The 17,977-nt window shown below is 42.1% G+C and overlaps 2 protein-coding genes across 8 annotated transcripts in view; one reads left to right on the top strand and one right to left on the bottom strand.

Annotated features, from left to right (window-relative positions):
• Positions 1-17,977, top strand: part of LOC126076526 (cytidine monophosphate-N-acetylneuraminic acid hydroxylase) — a 509,905-nt gene that overhangs the window by 114,352 nt on the left and 377,576 nt on the right. For all 3 annotated transcript variants that reach the window (XM_049885113.1, XM_049885103.1, XM_049885123.1), the window contains exon 2: positions 87-226. In XM_049885113.1, the coding sequence (XP_049741070.1) occupies positions 165-226 (62 nt within the window). In that variant the 5' untranslated portion in view covers positions 87-164. The remainder of the gene's footprint in view (positions 1-86; positions 227-17,977) is intronic.
• CARMIL1 (capping protein regulator and myosin 1 linker 1) overlaps positions 1-17,977 on the bottom strand; it is a 398,843-nt gene that overhangs the window by 292,426 nt on the left and 88,440 nt on the right. The window lies entirely within an intron of this gene.

Here is a 17,977-nt window from a genome sequence, read left to right as displayed (position 1 = left end):
ACATACTTTATCACTGTTTTCTAATGGGGATGGCAAGGAGAAAGAAACTTGGCATTTTATTCTTGTTTTTATGCTTACTGTAACAGCTTGCTGTGGCAGCACTGGAGAGAGAGTCTGCTAAGCTCTATCTAAGAGAGGTGGCCACGAACACCAGCTCCCAGTGGATGGTACACATATGGGAAAAGGCCAGGACTGGAGCCACCGCTAGGAAGAAGGTTTCCATAAGGTAGGCAGCACCCATCATAAACAGGGAAACCTTGGCTACAGCCTTCCTACCTTCTCTCTTCAAATAAGATTTTGAGCTTTAAAAACAAAGGAGTTCTTTGCTTAGGGGACACTGCGCTTCTGTTTAAGGGTGATGGAAAAATCTGGAAATAGTGGTAAGGTTGCATAACATGATGAACGTAAGTAATGTCACCGTTAACTGTACAGGTAAAAAATGGTGAAATGGCAAATGTTCTGTTTTCTACATATGCATACATACACACACCTATATGCTGACCACAAATTCTTAAAGGCTTTTTTTTTATTGTCAGAACCATATGTGTGTCCGTGCATGTGTATGCACGCAGAGATAATGAGAATGTTGACACCCTATAAGGAATGTAACCAATGTCACTGAATAATACGTGGAGAAATTGTTAAATGGGAGCATGTTTTGATGTATACATTTCCACCAAAAACAAAATTGAATTAAAAGAAAAAAGGCAAGGGAGTGGACGGGAGGGAGAGCCACAGCTGCTTAATATGAAAGCACCTTTCAATTTCCCAGCAAAAGTTTCCAAGTCAAAGGGAAAAATCAACACCCAGCCATACAAAGCAAGCCCCAGAGGCTGCTTCGGCACTTCATACAGAGCAGTACCCCCCAGGGTTGGTTTCTGGCCTAGAAAAGCTCTCCCGGTGAAAGAAGCTACTATGAACCAAAGGCCCAGCCCATGCAAGGGCGGGAAATTAGCAGCTTATTTGGGAATTTGCCACCTCGCCTCAGTGTCACAAGTGAGGAAGTAGTGAGAGGTGGGCAGATGGAAAGGGGCGGGGGTGGGGAGCAAAGCTAGACTCAGACAGCTGTGGTGTTATAAATACGTAGCAGCAGAGCTGCGTGGAAACAGGGGTCTTAAGCATCTGATTAACCTCAAAGCAGCCGTGGTAATTTCTGAAATAACTCAAAAAAAAAAAAAAAAGTCATCAAAATCCAGCATTACATCCAAATGTTAAGTAGACTGCAAGAACAATCAATGGGTCGAGAATAAAGCTAAAGCCACAGACAGTAAACATTGCTCCCATGCTCAAATGGTGTCTATGGCGTAGGGCCATGCTACCGGTAAAACTGGGTTATAATGAGTTCCCCATCTGGAACTTCCAAGAAGCGTTCCCTAAAACACAGTCTAAGCCAGATCCACTCAATATTTAAATCCAGCCTTTAACAAAGTCCCTGTATAGACACCAGACTTACTCATTTGAGCCTAAGGAGAGATTCCTAAAAATTGAGATAAACTTGCTTACTTGTGCTTCTCCATTTTAGCAGAAATAGAATGTGTAATCTAACCTTGGCTGGAGCCAAGAGCCTGGCACACCGTAGGTGTTCCATAATGACCCCAGTCCCCACCACACCATCATGGCTTGGACTGTAGCTCCAGGTTTCAGGAAAACTGAGGCTGGATGAAGGAGTGCCACTGCAGTGGGAAGAACCACCTTCCAGGTCTGGCTCTTGCGATGACCTGTGGTCCTTCTGGCCTCTGTTTCCCCTTCTTCTCTTGGTTCCAGAAACAGTTTAGACCAGGATATCTGCAGAGGCCTTTTGCATTTTGAATTCAGCCAAATTAACTGGTAAATAGGACCATATGAAATTTTCCTTGCTAAAAGGGCAAAAACAAAACCCTACCAACAGAATTCCGTCATTGTAATTATAATGCTTTACGATAAATCAATTAATTGCACCGTTTTATACAATATATTGGTCAATATAAGATATTCTGACCAATTCGACATATTGGACAAAATACATTAGTCAGGGACAAGGGGCAATGATATCTACGTGAAACCATACATAAAACAAAGGTGTCAGCATGTCAAAGCCTCATGAATTCCACATCCAGACATTTCAACCATTTCCAAAGGGTGAACAGACGACTACAGCAAAGACTAGAGAATTTAAAGCTTAAATAGGAAGATTCACAGAACTAACAATTAGATAGCTCTTCTGTTCTTGGATGGAAACCCTGGTGGCACAGTGGTTAAGTGCTACAGCTGCTAACCAAAAGGTCGGCAGTTCAAATGCACCAGGCGGTGCTCCTTGGAAACTCTATGGGGGTGTTTCTACCCTATCCTCTAGGGTCACTATGAGTCGAAATCGACTCAATGGCAGCGGATTTGATTTGGTTTTGGTCTGTCCTTGGATATATCATATCATCTTGCACCTGTCGTTGTGTGTGATTCTCAAGTCAGGTTTGTTTTGTCTCCCTAAAATGAGTGTCGACCTTTGTGCTCATTGAATTTCTTTGTCCCTTCAAGGAAGAGCACAAAACATTGATCTGTATTCAGCAGGTGTTTATTAGGGGGTGTTAGCTGTCTGTTCAATGAGTCCTATGAGTGATGCACTAAGCTAATTTAACCAAAATGACTTCACAATTCTCTCTCAACCTTCTCCCTGCAGCTGCCTACTTTTTCTAGGGCAGGGTAATGGAAATTATTTCATGAAATGGAAAAAAGTGTGATTTAAGTAACTCAACTCAGCTGATTTCCCTTGGGAAAAAGGCAGCTAACAACTATTCTCAGAAATTAAATAAACACTGTCTGACCTCTGCTAGTTATTTAAATTTAGCAATACCTTTATTAACAACAGAAGGTGTTCCAAGCACCCCAATGAACATCAGGATAAGACTTGGGGTTCTCCACTTTTGGCATCTTAAATGATTGAATTCTGTCTGAATTTCCCTTACAGTTGTGCTCAGGATTTTACTCAGTGTTTAGCTTTCAGTGAGTGAAAGGGGGTGGTGAGGAGTGTCTGTACAAAATGAGGAGTCCCCGGGTGGTGCAAACGGTTAACACACCCAGCTGCTAACTGAAAGGCTGGAGGTTCAAGTCCACCCAGAGGTGCCTCAGAAGAAAAGCCTGGCAATCTACTTCTGAAAAATCAGTCATTGAGAACCTACGGAGCATAGTTCTACTCTGACACATATGGGGTCACCATGAGTCAGAATCAATGTGACAGCAGCAACTGGTTGGCTGGTTGGTTGGGACATCATGAAGGAAAGGTGGGTTGTTCAGAGGTCAAGTGTTCACACGTGAGGCCTGTCTCTAAACATAAACTGCTTCTTTGCTTCATTAACATTCTCCCTTAACTTCTTCCTCTCCACACCGTATCATCTTCTTGGTCATTCTAAGCTCATACACGATCAAGTGACAGGAAAGGCACACACAACCAAAAATAACTGTAAGCTCTGGGGCACAGAGGAAGGGAGAAGGTGCTAGCCCTCCCCTGCTCCTATACTAGCCCAGCCACAGCAGCAGCCCCCTCACTTCCTGCTCATCTGCTGTCACCCTCCAAACCACTACAACAGTCCCAAGAAGACAGTCCCATGAGCCCTGCCCAACTATGTCAAAGCCAACACTGTTTTCTTCTTTTAAAATCACAGCATCTATTACTTCAATCTATCCTTAGAGCAATATTTATTTCTGTTTCTATTCCTAACACTTACAAAACAAAAACAGCCCCCCCAAAAAAAATTCAAACCAAGATTTGATTTAGATCACAAATTCCCACTTCTACCAAGAAAGCCAGTGTTATACAGCACTAGACCACTACCTCAAAATTAAAACTCTAGCACAAGTTTTCCCAAATGTATGTGGGAAACCAATTTTCACAGTAGCAGGCAACATGTGAAAATACTTTTATTGCAAAATTGAAGAGTGTAGCTCAGCAAATACATGCCGGAATGCTAATGTGAGTAATTACACAGGTGGCTATGCGAACACTGAACTCACGCTTCAATTTGGCAGAAGTATAAACATTTCTACAGTTTGCAAGGTTCAATTACCTAGATCTGCTGGTTAATTTCCTTTACATCTGAAAGAGCTCCCCCAAAGTCCATTATTTTCCAATGAAAAAGTCACTTCTAGAAACATGTTAGTAGGCAAAAGAGAGAACACATTTGTATTGAACTGACTCAACATGTTTAAATGAGTGGAACATTTTACCAGGAGCCAGCTTCTGCAGACATGATTTTTCTCTCGTGTGCTACAAAACAACACTCTTGGTCAACTTAATTCAAACGGATCTTGACTCTTGAAAACATTCTTATTCAAGTAATACTTGTTCATATTGAATACCTGCTAGGTACTATTCTAAGAGGCTAGGGATATGGCAGTGAGCAAAACAGACAAAACTTCCTGCCCTCAAGAGGCTTACATTCCAGCAGGGGAAACAACAGGTAATCACATAAGTAAGACATAGACCTTTATGGCACAAACAGTTAAGCACCTGGCTACTAACCGACAGCTTGCGGTTCAAATCCACCCAGAGACGCCTCGGAAGAAAGGCCTGACAATCTACTTCCGAATGATCACAGTCACTGAAAACCCAATGGAGCACAGTTTTACTCTGAAACACACAGGGTCTCCGTAAGTCAGAACCACCTCTATGGCAACTGGTTTATGACACTGTAGATGCTGAAGAAAAAGAAGGGGGGTGGGGTGAGGGTGAGGGTGGGGGTGGGGGTGTTACAATTTTAAATATCAGGTAAGGCTACAGTGAGAAGGTAACACATGAGCAAAGACTTGAAGAATGTGAGGGAGTGAGCCAAGTCTTGCGGCTATATGGAGGAAAAGAGTTTTCTGAGCATAGGGAATGGCGAGTACACAGATCCTGAGAGAGGAGCATGTCTGAGGAGGTTCAGTGATCAACAGGAAATTACATTTTGCTGGCTGGTTCCTAATCTTGTTAAAAACTGCATCCCACACAGAGATTTTTAAATGCTTCATCCTTTTCCAGCACTGAAATTTTCTCCTAAGTATATTTCATCTGGCATTACTGTGATTCACAGAAATCTATGTGTTCTGTTTTCCCACCCCATCCCTAAGTGCACTGACAGCTTCTTGTTTGCAGCGACTTAAGTCCCAAAGGATCTGGGAGTATACGTTTAGCACCACAGTAACCAAAGCTAGTAGGCTGAGCACGCCACTTGGGTATGCTGCAGACTCAAGAAACGGTGTGCAAGAATTTGCCGCATTTAAACCTGTTACAGCCATCTCTATCATCTGTGCTATAGTGTCAGGAAAACCAAGGTGATAAAGGTCAGCCCAGAAAACTCTGAAAATGGTAGCACGCTCAAAACAGAGCTGGACAGAAAAAATACACATTCTCTGCACTTCTGACATAATAACGTGATTCAATTTCCTCTCTCAAAAGTTAAGGTTTTCTAAAAAAAAAAAAAGCTTAAGAAACCTGGTTTCAAGCACAGAGGAAGAGAAAAGTAGACTTGTGTATGTGAAAGAATGGAATGTGAATCCCAGAGGAGGGTCAAGCTGGAGTGAAATGACCCCAAAGATCCAGTCAGGTCACCTGGGCTCCTTCCTGGCTCTCAGGTCCACTACTATGTAGCACTGGGCATGTCACTTTACCTCAGAGGCTTCATTTCCTCATCTATGAAAGAGAATTCATAATTCCTACCTGGTAGGAAAAAAAAAAAATTTTTTTTTTAACCTGGTAGAGGGGAGCCCTGGCAGCGTAGTACTTAAGAACTTGGCTGCTAACCAAAAGGTCAGCAGTTCAAATCCACCAGCCGCTCCCTGAAAACCTATGGGGCAGTTCTACTCTGTCCTACAGGGTCACTCATGATTTGGAATCAACTTTACAGCAATGGGTTGTTCCTGGGTGGCACAAATGGTTAACATACTTGGCTGCTAAACCAAAAGGTCAGAGGTTCAAGCTCACCCAGAGGTTTGAGAGTCTACCCAAATCAAAAAGACGTTCCTTGGAAGAACGGCCTGAAGATCTACTTCCCAAAAATCAGCCACTGAAAACTCTGTGGGGCACAGCTCTACTCTGACACACACAGGGTCACCATGAGTCGGAATTAGCTCGACAGGAACAGGGTTTTTTTGTTTTGGTTTGGTTTTTTACCTTGTATGACTGATGTAAAGACTAGAAACAGTATATTCAAAGTGGCCAGCCTGTGAAAAAGCCAATCTCAAAAGGTTACATACTGTATGATTCCATTTACATAGCATCCTTGATATTACAAAATTACAGAGATGAAGAACAGATTAGTCATTGCCAGAGATTGTGGGGGGCGAGAGGCGGAGAGTTGGCTGCAGTTATAAAAAAAAATGCACCATGAGAAATCCTTGTGACAGAACTGTTCTGTATCTTGACCATGGTGACAGCCACACAAACTTTCACATGTGATAAAACTGCATAGAACTAAATACACACACACATGCGCATGCATATACACACAAATGAGTGCGTGTGCAGACAATGAAATCTAAGTAAGGCTCATGGATGGCATCAATGTTAATTTCCTGGTTGTGATGCTGTACTCTAGTTATGCAAGATGTTACCACTAGAGAAAAGTGGGTGAACACTGGGTATACAGAAGCTCTCTGCATTATTTCCTAAAACTGCATATGAATCTACAATTTTCTCAAAATCCAAAAGTCATCGTCTTTAAAAAAAAAAAAAATGCTTGGCATGTTGTTAGCACTTCATAAACGGCATATTGGGCAAGGCACCCTCGCATCCATAAAACTGCTGCTAATTCCTGCCTCCCGCTAATGAGGCTGCAAAGGAAATACTCAGCATGGTACCTGGCACCAAGTAAGAGCTCATTCAATGGTAGTTATCATCATCACCATCACCTTTGGATCCCAGCCCCTTCAAAACCTCACTAATATCCAAGTGAAATACAAGCACGCTCCTTTTAACCAATGGAGAAAATTACTAGCAGGGATCTATTTACCACAACATTTAAAGTTTTCTGATTCTGAACAATAAATACATATACACCAATATAAAAGAGCCCCCTAAGAAGACAGAACAAACACTTCTGCAGTCTAGTACAGCATCTTCCAGTGTGTTCTCCAGGGAACACCAGTTTCCTGAGATGCTCCAAGAAAAATAAAGAACCTGTGGTGAAATAAATTTGGGAAACACTATATACATCCTCCCCATCTTGGAGCTCCAGCTTTAAAAAAAAAAAAAACCCTGTCCAACTTCACTTAACCCACCTTTCCTCAAATTTACTTGTTCACAGAACTTTTTTTTTCCATACATGTAGCATCCTGAGAAATACTTCCAAGGTCCAGAATTTTAGAGTCCTTCTACACTGGTCACACACTCACCATCTGTTTCTTCATACATTACGTATCTTAGAGTAGAAGAGGAACAGATGTTTTGTTTTGTTTTGACAACTACTACAGGTTTTAGGGAGCGCTGGTGGTGCAGTGGTTAAGCACTCGGCTGCTAACAGAAAGGTCGGTGGTTCAAATCTACCAGCCACTCCACAGGAGAAAGATGTGGTAGTCTGCTTCTGTGAAGACTTACAGCCTTGGAAACCCTATGGGGCAGTTTTACTTTGTCCTATAGCGTCACTATGAGTCAGAATCAACTCCATGGCAATGGATGTTTTAGGTATAGTAGTTTAAACTACACACAGTTGCCCTTCAATGAATGTTTGCTCAATTAGATCCAGTGCAAATACAATTCCAGAATGGACAACTCTACACACAGGGGAACTGTGTTTTACTGATTTTCTTTCAAGTCTCTCACTTAGTTGAGAAAACAAAGCTGCTCCTTTCTGGAATGACCTCAGAAATGGTCATGTGCAAAGGTTATCCATTATGCTGGTAGTCTCCTGCCTGAGTGACAGCTGCAGCAGCACTTTACAAAGTGACGTGATTCTAAGGGTTCTTGGAATAAGCTCACAACTAAAAATATCCCTACCCAAAACTATAGGTCCGGAAATTCCTTTAGCAGGATATAAAGCTTCTCATACCAAAAATAAGGAAAAGGCTAACTGCAATTATTGCTGGGAGATGTAAGGAGCTAAATATAAGTTATTTTCATTAATATATGTTAAGGTTACAGCAGGGCTTTGAACTGGTTTGTTCCCCTGCTGAGAATGTGAATTTCTAACAAGTTCCCTGCTGAGGATGTCCACTCCCAGATATACGGAGTCAAAATCTACAGTTTAACAAGGCCCCTGGGTGATTCTTATGTATAACTTGCTGGGACCTTGTTACAAATTCACATTCTCAGCAGGGGGGTTCAAACGAGAAGGAACTGGTTCAAAGCCCTGGGTTAAAGTCCTAAAAATGAATTTCAAATGTCAAAGAATGGGCTGAGATCAGGTTTGGCTGGCCGTTGGGGAGGAGAGGGAAGACCTTGAGTCCTAGAAAGAAATAGAGGGAGAGAGATAAGAAAAAGCTAAAGGTGATAAAAACAAGTTTCAGAACTCATGGGTCTGCCAAGGTTAATGACACTGCTTTGCAATTACACATTTCCATTTATTGGAATAACGTGTATTTAAACTTTGTAGAACCATCATAAAACTTCTGCTACTTCTAAAAGAAAAAAAAATTAGTCAACATAACAAATAAGCAGAAACAAACCATTAAGAATTATTTTAAAAACACGCAAACACACCCACAGAACGCATTTGAGGAATCCACACTTCAGAATCAGCTCGATTACTCACATCTTCTGTGTAAAGTTCTAGAAAAGAATGTATCCTGAGCCCCCAACATACAAAAAAAAGTAAGTCTCCATCACTAAAGGATAAAAATGCATACTGAGCACCCCTCCCCAAAGGCACACTCATGCATTTTAGAAACATTTCCAACATGATTGACCACAAATGGATATAAAACCTCAGTTTAACCAGGAGAGGCTTCCTTCCAAAGCATTCTAGTTACTCAAGGCTGTTATGTAAAACTAAGCAATGGTTAGAACATTCCAGAATAGTTAATAACCCTAAAATCACATGCATATGGCTGTCATATACATGTTCATGCTTCAATATGAATAAAGCCAGGCCTAATCATAACATTTCAAGTGAATTAAAGATGTCTACCACTCATCCGTCCGTTTGTTATACTGTGGTGGTTTGCGTGTTGCTGTGATGCTGGAAGCTATGCCACTGGTATTTCAAATACCATCGGGGTCACCCACGGTGGACAGGTTTCCCGGTGCTTCTAGACTAGGACAAACTAGAAAGAAAAGTCTGGTGATCTACTTCTGAAAAATTAGCCAATTAAAACCTATGGATCACAACAGAATACTGTGTGACTCGCTTGCTTTGAACACATCAACAGGAGGGATCAGTCACTGGAGGAGGGTATCGTGTGGTGAAGTAGAGGGCCAGTGAGGGCGAGAGAGACCCTCAATGAGATGGACTGGCACAATAGCTGCAATGATGGGCTGGAGCATGATGGTAACTGAGAATAATGCAGGACCAGGCAACATTTTGTTCTGTTGTACATAAGGTCATGAGTCAGAGTCAACTCAATGTCAGCTAACAACACCACAACAACCATAATACTTCAAGTGAACTAAAAGCGTCAACTGGAGAGTCCAGGCCACACACTTCTCAATCTGACCCCCTACTCAGCTCTTCTCAGTGGTCCCCCTGCCACGGGGTCAAATCTCTTCTCTTAGCCACAATAATTTGAACAGTTTTTGCCTTGGCTTCCCAGCCTTCTGTTCTGGCCCAGAAAAAAATAATGGAAAAAAGAATTATGTTCTTTTAAAAGATATTTCCTAGTAGATAAGCTGAATCTGACACAATGAAAAAGGTGCCTGTGGTTTATCAGAGATTCCAAAAGAGCTTCCAGGCCTCAAGGCCCCACAGACTAAACAAATTGGAGATAAGAGGTCAATAGTAGATTTAAAAACCTGCCTCTGAATGATGGAAACACTACCCCCTACATAGTTAACGGTCTAGGAAAGTTTTCTTACAAGGAGCTCAGATATCTTTTAAATTCTCACTCCCTGCTCTAAGATACTCTTTTCCCTAATTCAAAAACAGTCAGTCTCTCTTCTCTCCCTCATTCCCTCCCCTCTTCACACACACAAAGACAGGAAATAATGACTTTCCTAGATTCCTCTTATAACTGATGGAAGGAGGGGGAAAACCTAGGTACTCTTACTCCTTATTCAACACTCTATTAATAGGATTTTAAAGGCAGTGCAGTTTTTTTAAAATGTGAGTGAGAAGACAATGAACAATGACTGCACTGTGACACACCTGCTCTCCCCACCCCTCAGGGATGCTGAAGGAGGTCTTAGCTGACAGCCTCCATTTGGACACTGATCCACCTGCAAAGGACAGGCCCAGCCCACCTGCAGTAAAACGTTCTCTCCCTTTTATTCCTTTAACATGCCTGCATTCATTTAGGTCAACAATGTCATGTTCAAAGTCAAACTTTTCTCATTGTTTTAAAAAAAAAAGTGCTTTCATTTTTATAAAATCTTAAACTATTCGGCCAGACTTGGTCAAACCTTTCATTTACACAGTGGGAAACACTGGTAACAATCAGCCCAATAGCCCGATGGAAAGAGCCAGACTCAGGGATTCAGAAATGAGAAAAATGCCTGGGGATCAGCTCCCTGGCTTCCCCACTGTGTACATCAGGGCACCCACAGAAAACCATTCCCATTTCTGTTGCTCTGCAGCAACAAGCAAGGGAAGGCAATCCCAGCATCTGGGGGGGGGGGGGTGCCCGCGGAGAAATTAGCATGCCACTAGAGCGCCTCCTCTCAAATTCCAAATGCAAACCCACACACCCGAAATGCAACTGAGCCAAGAAGCTCTGTGTCTGCTTGAAGTCTCGCTCCGCTGAGTGTCTTCCTGTTTGTCTCTGAGACAGGGCCAGCTTAATATTTTCTGCCATCCGGGGTCCAGTGTCAAATCTAGCAGGAAGTCCTCATCAACAGACAGAGCCTCAATGAGTCAGGAGAAGTAAGCAATCAAGAGAAAGCGTCTGAGAAAGCAGTCTGCCCTGTCACGTGGTTTGAAACCACAAGAAAGGCTTCAAACTGCAGGGCTGCATGGGTGTCAGCCCATATCAGCCAGTCCCAGTCCTTCCAGCTATGCTTTCTGGCCAGTATGGAAGAGTCTCAGCCACAGGGACATTCACAGACGTCTGCCCAGCAGGAGCAAATCAAGAGGGGGCCTGCCCATTCTGGCACCCAAAAAGCTTGTGACCACACCATCCAGTGGCCATCCTGTAGAAAAAGGACAAACCACGATACCAATAATAAATACCCACACAGCACAGAACAAACCACACACAGCATGATCATACATTCACATTTAGCTCCTCAAACTGGACTAAACAATCAGCATTCTTGTAACAACGGCCATATAATAAAACTGCCATCCTAAGAGATTTCTACAGCTCAGTGTCTTTATTCACACGATCACTGATCCCAACTCTGGACTCTCCTTCAGTCATTATATCTATTAAATTGCTTACATACTAAGGCTCCCTTTGTTGCAGAACATTTCTTGGCACTGTTTCTCAGAAACGCATGGTACTCATTGCCACTGCTTGATAAGGGGCTAGCCTTGAACAAATTATAGATTCTCACACAAACAGCTAGTGACTACTTATTATTTACTTCAGGGATGCATTGCTCCTTTATAATAATAAGGTGGCTCTATATGACTCGGAACCGACTCGATGGCAATGGGTTTGAATTTTTGGTTTATATGTCCCAACCAACACGGGGGGCAGGGGGGTCACCATATAATTTCTCTGTTGTTTGATTTAGGTGAGGTAAGTTTACAATCACCATGTTAGCATGGTGTACTTTAAAAATATTATGTTTAAGTATAATAGGTAACATCTTACTTGATTAATTTTCTAATTTTTACTCTTGGCACTGTGATTAAGCACTTGGCTGCTAACTGAAAAGTCGGCAGTTCAAATCCACCAGCCAATTCATGGGAGAAAAGACCTGGCAATCTGCTCCCATAAAGATTACAGCTAGGAAATTCCTAGGAGGCAGTTCTACCCTGTCCTATAGGGTCGCTACGGTTTGTTTTTTTGGTATATCTATAGCATGTGCTCCAATCCCCAGAAAATAATAGAAGGCCTTGGATATTTTTTATACATCATATTAAAGCAATATGGCACCTGCTTTCCTATTCTCACTTTTTCTCTACTATCTATCTAATATGAGCAGAAATGAAAGTATAATTCAACTAAAATACAGTGTCCAGAAATGAAAGCCATCTTTTATCCCATAAAAGAAAACTTACAGCCAGGAGAACATCACCTGCTGATGTTTTTAAGGCAACAGCCAAGGACAAAATACAAGTTGTTTTCACAATTTAGGAATGATTCATAGAAACAGTTGGTCTATGCATTATATGATCAATATTAATTGCTATTACCAAAAAGACTTTTTTTTAAGCAAGTAAGACACCCTGTAGTATTCCTTATATGAACAAAATCAGTGAACAAGACAAACTGGTCCAAGTTTTCAGATTAAAAGCTTACCACCAGCTCAATATGTGCCCACAGAAAAGCTTCGTCCTGCACTGGAATAAAACCATGAAGCGCGTGATTTCAAATTCTGAGATGATCACACTGGCAATCTTGTGCAATCCATAAATTTTCTGTCAGAAACAACGTGCCCGTCACAGTACGTTAGTTCATCCCAAGTGAGTAAAGTGAAACAGTTCCAGTTTCACTTCATTACCACCCACCAGTTAGTAAGGCACTTCAAACATAAGAAAGGAGTTCAAGCTGCTTATTTCATAGTTCCTTAACCACAGAATTACAGGTTGTTCACCCTGACCTGGGAAACTTACTACTACTCATGACTGGTAGTAAAAAACAGCTTCTCAGAACATATTAAACATTAAAAAATTACAATAATAACACCACAATTGTCTATACACTCCTTTAGCCTATTTGGGCGTTTTGTGGTATGGATTTGTGAGTCTGAAATTTCAAATGCTTTCCCAGTTTAAATAGAAACAGAATCTGACAACAACCGCTCTAACTAGGAAATTCCCATTATCCGATCTAATTGAGCAAGGGCCCTGGGTGGTGCAACCAGCTTGCAATCAACCACTAACCTAAGGGTTGGTGGTTCGAACCCATTTGGTGGTGCAGAAGAAAAGCCTGGCGATGTGCTTCCATAAAAGATTGCAGCCAGAAAAACCTATTGAGCAGTTCGACTACATAACACATGGAGTCGCCATGAGTTGGAATCAACTCAACAGCAGTGGGTTAGGGGTGAGTCCTCCTGGGGAAAATCGATTCAAATAATTGACTTTCCTCAACTCTTACTGGGTGCTACCAAAATAATACAACAGTTTGGAAGACGTCTTCCTCCCCACCCCAACAGGTAACCCCACTAAGAGTAGCCATTCTGAATTACCTGCAAAGAGAGGAGCTGGAAGTAAAAGCAAGGCTGCTGTTAGAGGGTTCCTTAAGAGAATTCAGTGTTTTTCCACCATCATTCACTAAAGCCTGCACAAACAGCATCTTTCTAAAAGAAGGTCAGCTGAACAGACCACAGACTGCCAGGGTGCCTGTCTGGTAAACACAACTTAATGACTAATTCATGAGTTCAAGAAACCACACAAGAGTCTAGCAGCAAAATGCCCAATTAACTCAAAATTAAACAGCACCCAACACCTGTGATGCAGCTCCAGCAAGATAAGGACATGGTGGCCAGCGGGCAGTAGGGAGCGACCATATGGGAGGGAGAAGTGCCAGGAAAAACAACCTTTGTGCATCTTTCCATGCTGGGACCATGCGCTAAACTGAGAGAATATTTTCAGCTGAGTTACAAGGTGAGGATGACACTCCATCAACCCAGGATACTTGCTGCCCAGACCTTCCCCCTTCTCTTTAATTAAACCAAATCTCTGGTTTTTCAAATCCCCTCTGCTTATGCAGCCAACTAACTAGTAAGCCTGCAAAGACTGTAAGACAAGTTGAACAAACTCACTGAATGACTGGCCCACAGCCTCAGAGGGAGGAAAGCCCAGCCAATGGAACCTCCTTCTGATACTGTAAGCCTAAGGAGGAGCATTTTGTGAAGAGGTACAAGCAGTAGGGCAGTGAATTTTAAAGTATTCAATAAAACATGTCTCACCACACACTTTCATAACAAAGTGCGTAGCAGAAGCAGGGTCAACATCTCACACTGCACAAAAACCAACAGAAAAAGACAGGTCAAGACAATGGCAGGTAGTATTTACTCTGAGAGGTTCTGAGGTACCTATTGTGGACTGGACAGAAAACAAATGTAACTGGGGATGGCAATAGTCCCGGCATCCTGTCCAAGATATGGAGAATAGAATAGGAATACTAAACTATTGTTCGGCTCATTCATGTGGTCATAACATCAAAAGTGCCTGGGATATCTGTGTTAATTCTTAAGTCCTAGGTAGGAAACCAAAGGGCTTGGGGGCCCTGGAGGAGACATCCTATCTTATCAAAGACCCTGCCTTTGAAAGAGAAAGAAAGGTCTGGCTCTAAAGAATGGTCCAAGAAAAGAATATTATTTTCTAGAACATTATTCCAAAATATTGGAAGAGCATGTCTATCAGCGCTTGCCAATTTGACCAGGATGACTTTCCACTGGCATCTTGACAATATGGGAGACACCACCCAGGTAAATCACAATAACAAAACATAAAACTAGGTCCTGAGGAAAAGCTTCAGGGAATAGATTTCACTCAAAGTAAGGGAGAATTTTTGAATGATTATAGATTACAGGTCTGTAACAATATTAGACTCCTTCCCTAAGCATTGAATTATGTCACTAGAAATGTTGGAGACGGAGCCCTTGATTAAGCAAGACATTATGCTTAGGTCTTTTCCAACTCAAGTTTCTGTGGTGTATTAGTTAGGAATGTGTTTGGCTGCAAATAAGAGAAAATTCAGCTCAAGCAAGGGAAGATTTATTCGTCTCATGCCCAAAAATCAATGTGTAGGCACTCCAGTACTGGTAGAGCTGCTCAATGATCCATCAGGGATCCAAGCACTTTTTATCTTTTCACTCCTCCATCCTTAGCGTGTCGACTTCTATCTTCATGTTTATTATCTCTTGTTCACAAGACGGATGTCCTACCTCCAGGTTAAAGCCATGTTGAAGGCAGGAAGGAGAAGCATCCAACAGGAAGGGGAAACTCCTGCCTCAGGAAAGCAAATCTCTCCCCAAAGGCCTCAGCAGAGTCTCTTTTATATTTAATTGGCCAGATTGTGCCACATGGCTACCTTTAGATCAAGGTTTCTCAGCCTCCACACTATTGGCATTTTGGAGCAGAAAATTCTTTATTATGGAGAACTGTCCTGTGCGTTGTAGGATGCTTAGCAACATTCCAGGCCTCTACCCACTAGATGACAAACCCTACTCCCAAGTTGTGACAATCAAAAATCTCAAAAAAAAAAAAAAAACCCCTTTGCCATCAAGTGGATTCCGACTCACAGCGACCCTATAGGACAGAGTAGAACTGCCCCATAGAGTCTCCAAGGAGCACTTGGTAGATTTGAACTGCCGACCTTTTGGTTAGCAGCCAAACTCTTAACCACTACGCCACCAAAAGGTTTCCAAAAATGTCTCTAGACATTGCCCAATGTCCCCTGAGGGTCAAAATTCTCACTGGTTGAGAACCACTACCCTACACCAATCACCACTCCATAGGCTAAGATGAAGAGAACAGTACATGGGGATGGGTCAGCCAACCAACACTGTCTGTCCCAAATGCTCTACACCCATTTCTTGAATGTTTTCTAATACGCTCACTCACTATTGTGGTTAAGTATTTTGGAAAATTTAAGAGAGACATGTAAAATGCTCCTACCTTAGAAGAACTGTCAGTAAAGTTGGAGAAAACAAGATTGATGTACAAGAAGCAATCAGGAAAAAAATACATTGCAAAGAGCTAAACAACAGGGACACGCATGACATATTTTAGTTAGTTTAGATCCAGGGGAATAAAAGCACATAACATTTTGGCCTGGAGTTCTTAATGAAAATGTCACTTCAGAGGTGGAGCTTGCATTTGAAGACTGAGAATATTTAGACAGGTGGTAGGAGAGAAGTAAAACAATGTAGGAAAGATCAGAAAGTGAGCAGAATTAAAAGTGCAGAATATAGTCTCCAATAGACCTAGCTTCAAACAGATTCAATCCGATAACGCTGGGCAAGTTATTTAACCTTTCTGCACCTCAGTTTTATCATCTGTATAATGGGGATAAATGCCAGTGATAGTGCAAACAGTTAAAGCAGTCGGCTGCTAACAAAAAAGTCAGAGATTTGAATTCATCCAGAGCCACCTCAGAAGGTCTGGCCATCTACTTCCAAAACATCAGCCACTGAAAAACCTAGAAGCACACATCTACTCTGGACACAAAGGGTCACCACACGTCAGAATCAATCGACAGCAACTGATTGGTTAATGGCTATAACGACGTCTACGTCTTTGAATTGCTGAAAGAATAAAAAAGCAAATCAATTACAAAAGTGCCTGGCATATATAATAAACAACCAGTTGTTAGCTACAATTATTATTATTATACATTAATAATAATGATATTAATAATTCAGGATGAGGGGCCATCAGTCAAGAATCAGAGGATTCCAGATAGGCATAGCTTTTATATCCAGTTAGACCCTATAAAGTTGGTGGCCAAAGCTCACTATGACTGTGAGATACCAACTGAGATCCAGGCAGGGCAGCAGGAGGAGCACCACGGGAGCACCATCCACACCTACCAAGAGGTAATACCAGGAGAGGGCAGCTGGAATCTGTGGATGAGTTCAAGTAGACTTCATGGCCAATGGCCATGGTCAGGTTAGTAGTAACACTTTCCAGGTTATAAAGGGCTTTCAGCAGGCAAAGCATTTCTACATACACGACCTTATTGATTTGGATTTAACAAGACCATCCATAGGTAACAGAGAGCTACTCTAGCAAGAAAGAGTTCTATTAATCATTTCAAGAGTCATTGCCTAGGGAAGTCAATCATTCAGAGTCACTGCTAAAGGAAGTCAAACTGTGGAAAAAAGTGGGAGATACCAGACTTGTCTTCTACTTGTAGTACAAGAGCCATGGCTGTGAGGCACTGAATGATTAATGTAGTACCTTTAACAGATATCAGGAAAAATTGATTCGCTTCACAAAAACATTTACCATCTGTGAATTCTTATCTGAGAGCAGTACACTGATGCAGGCCTTCTGAGTCCCAGGGTCGCAGCTTCTTGGTCCTGACTCTTTTATGATCAAAGAAGAAGGGATGAAGGCCACACAAAGCTGTCCATCAATAATTCCTGGTACCCAATTTTTCCATTCAGGGTTTCTCTATAGCAGTTAACTTATGCAGATGTTCCCCAGGGTTAAACACATTCATCTTACACATAGTTTAATAAGTTCCATAAACGAAACCAAACCAGTCACCATCAAGTTGATTCCAACTCATGACCACCCCATGTGTGTCAAAGTAGAACCTTTTGGAAGCAGATATCCTGGCCTTTCTTCCAAGGCACCTCTAAGTGGATTTGAACTGCCGACCTTTCAGTTAGTAAAACTAAAAAGAAGCCCTTTGCTGTCGAGTTGATTTTGACTCACAGTGACCCTACAGAGCAGAGCAGAACTGCCCCGTGGCGTTTCCAAGGCTGTAATTTTTTTTTTTAATCTTTATAGAAGCAGACTGCTGCCATTTTTCTCCCAAGGAGTAGCCGGTGGGTTCAAACTGCCAATCTTTTGGTTAGCAGTTGAGTGCTTAACCACTGCACCAGCAGAGCTCCTCTTTAGTTAGTAGCTGAGTGCTTAAGTGTTTGAGCCACCCAGGGATTATAAGTTTCATAAAAAACAAAGCCAAACCCGTTGCCATCGAGTCAATTCTGACTCAATGGTGACCCTAAAGGACATGGTAGAACCGCCTCATGGGGTTTCCAAGGAGCTGCTAGTGGATTCAAACTGCCAGCCTTTTCAGTTAGCAGCCAAGC

This window comes from Elephas maximus, chromosome 1 (genome assembly GCF_024166365.1).
Source record: "Elephas maximus indicus isolate mEleMax1 chromosome 1, mEleMax1 primary haplotype, whole genome shotgun sequence".
NCBI lineage: Eukaryota > Metazoa > Chordata > Mammalia > Proboscidea > Elephantidae > Elephas > Elephas maximus.
This window is presented reverse-complemented; position numbering and strand designations above follow the sequence as displayed.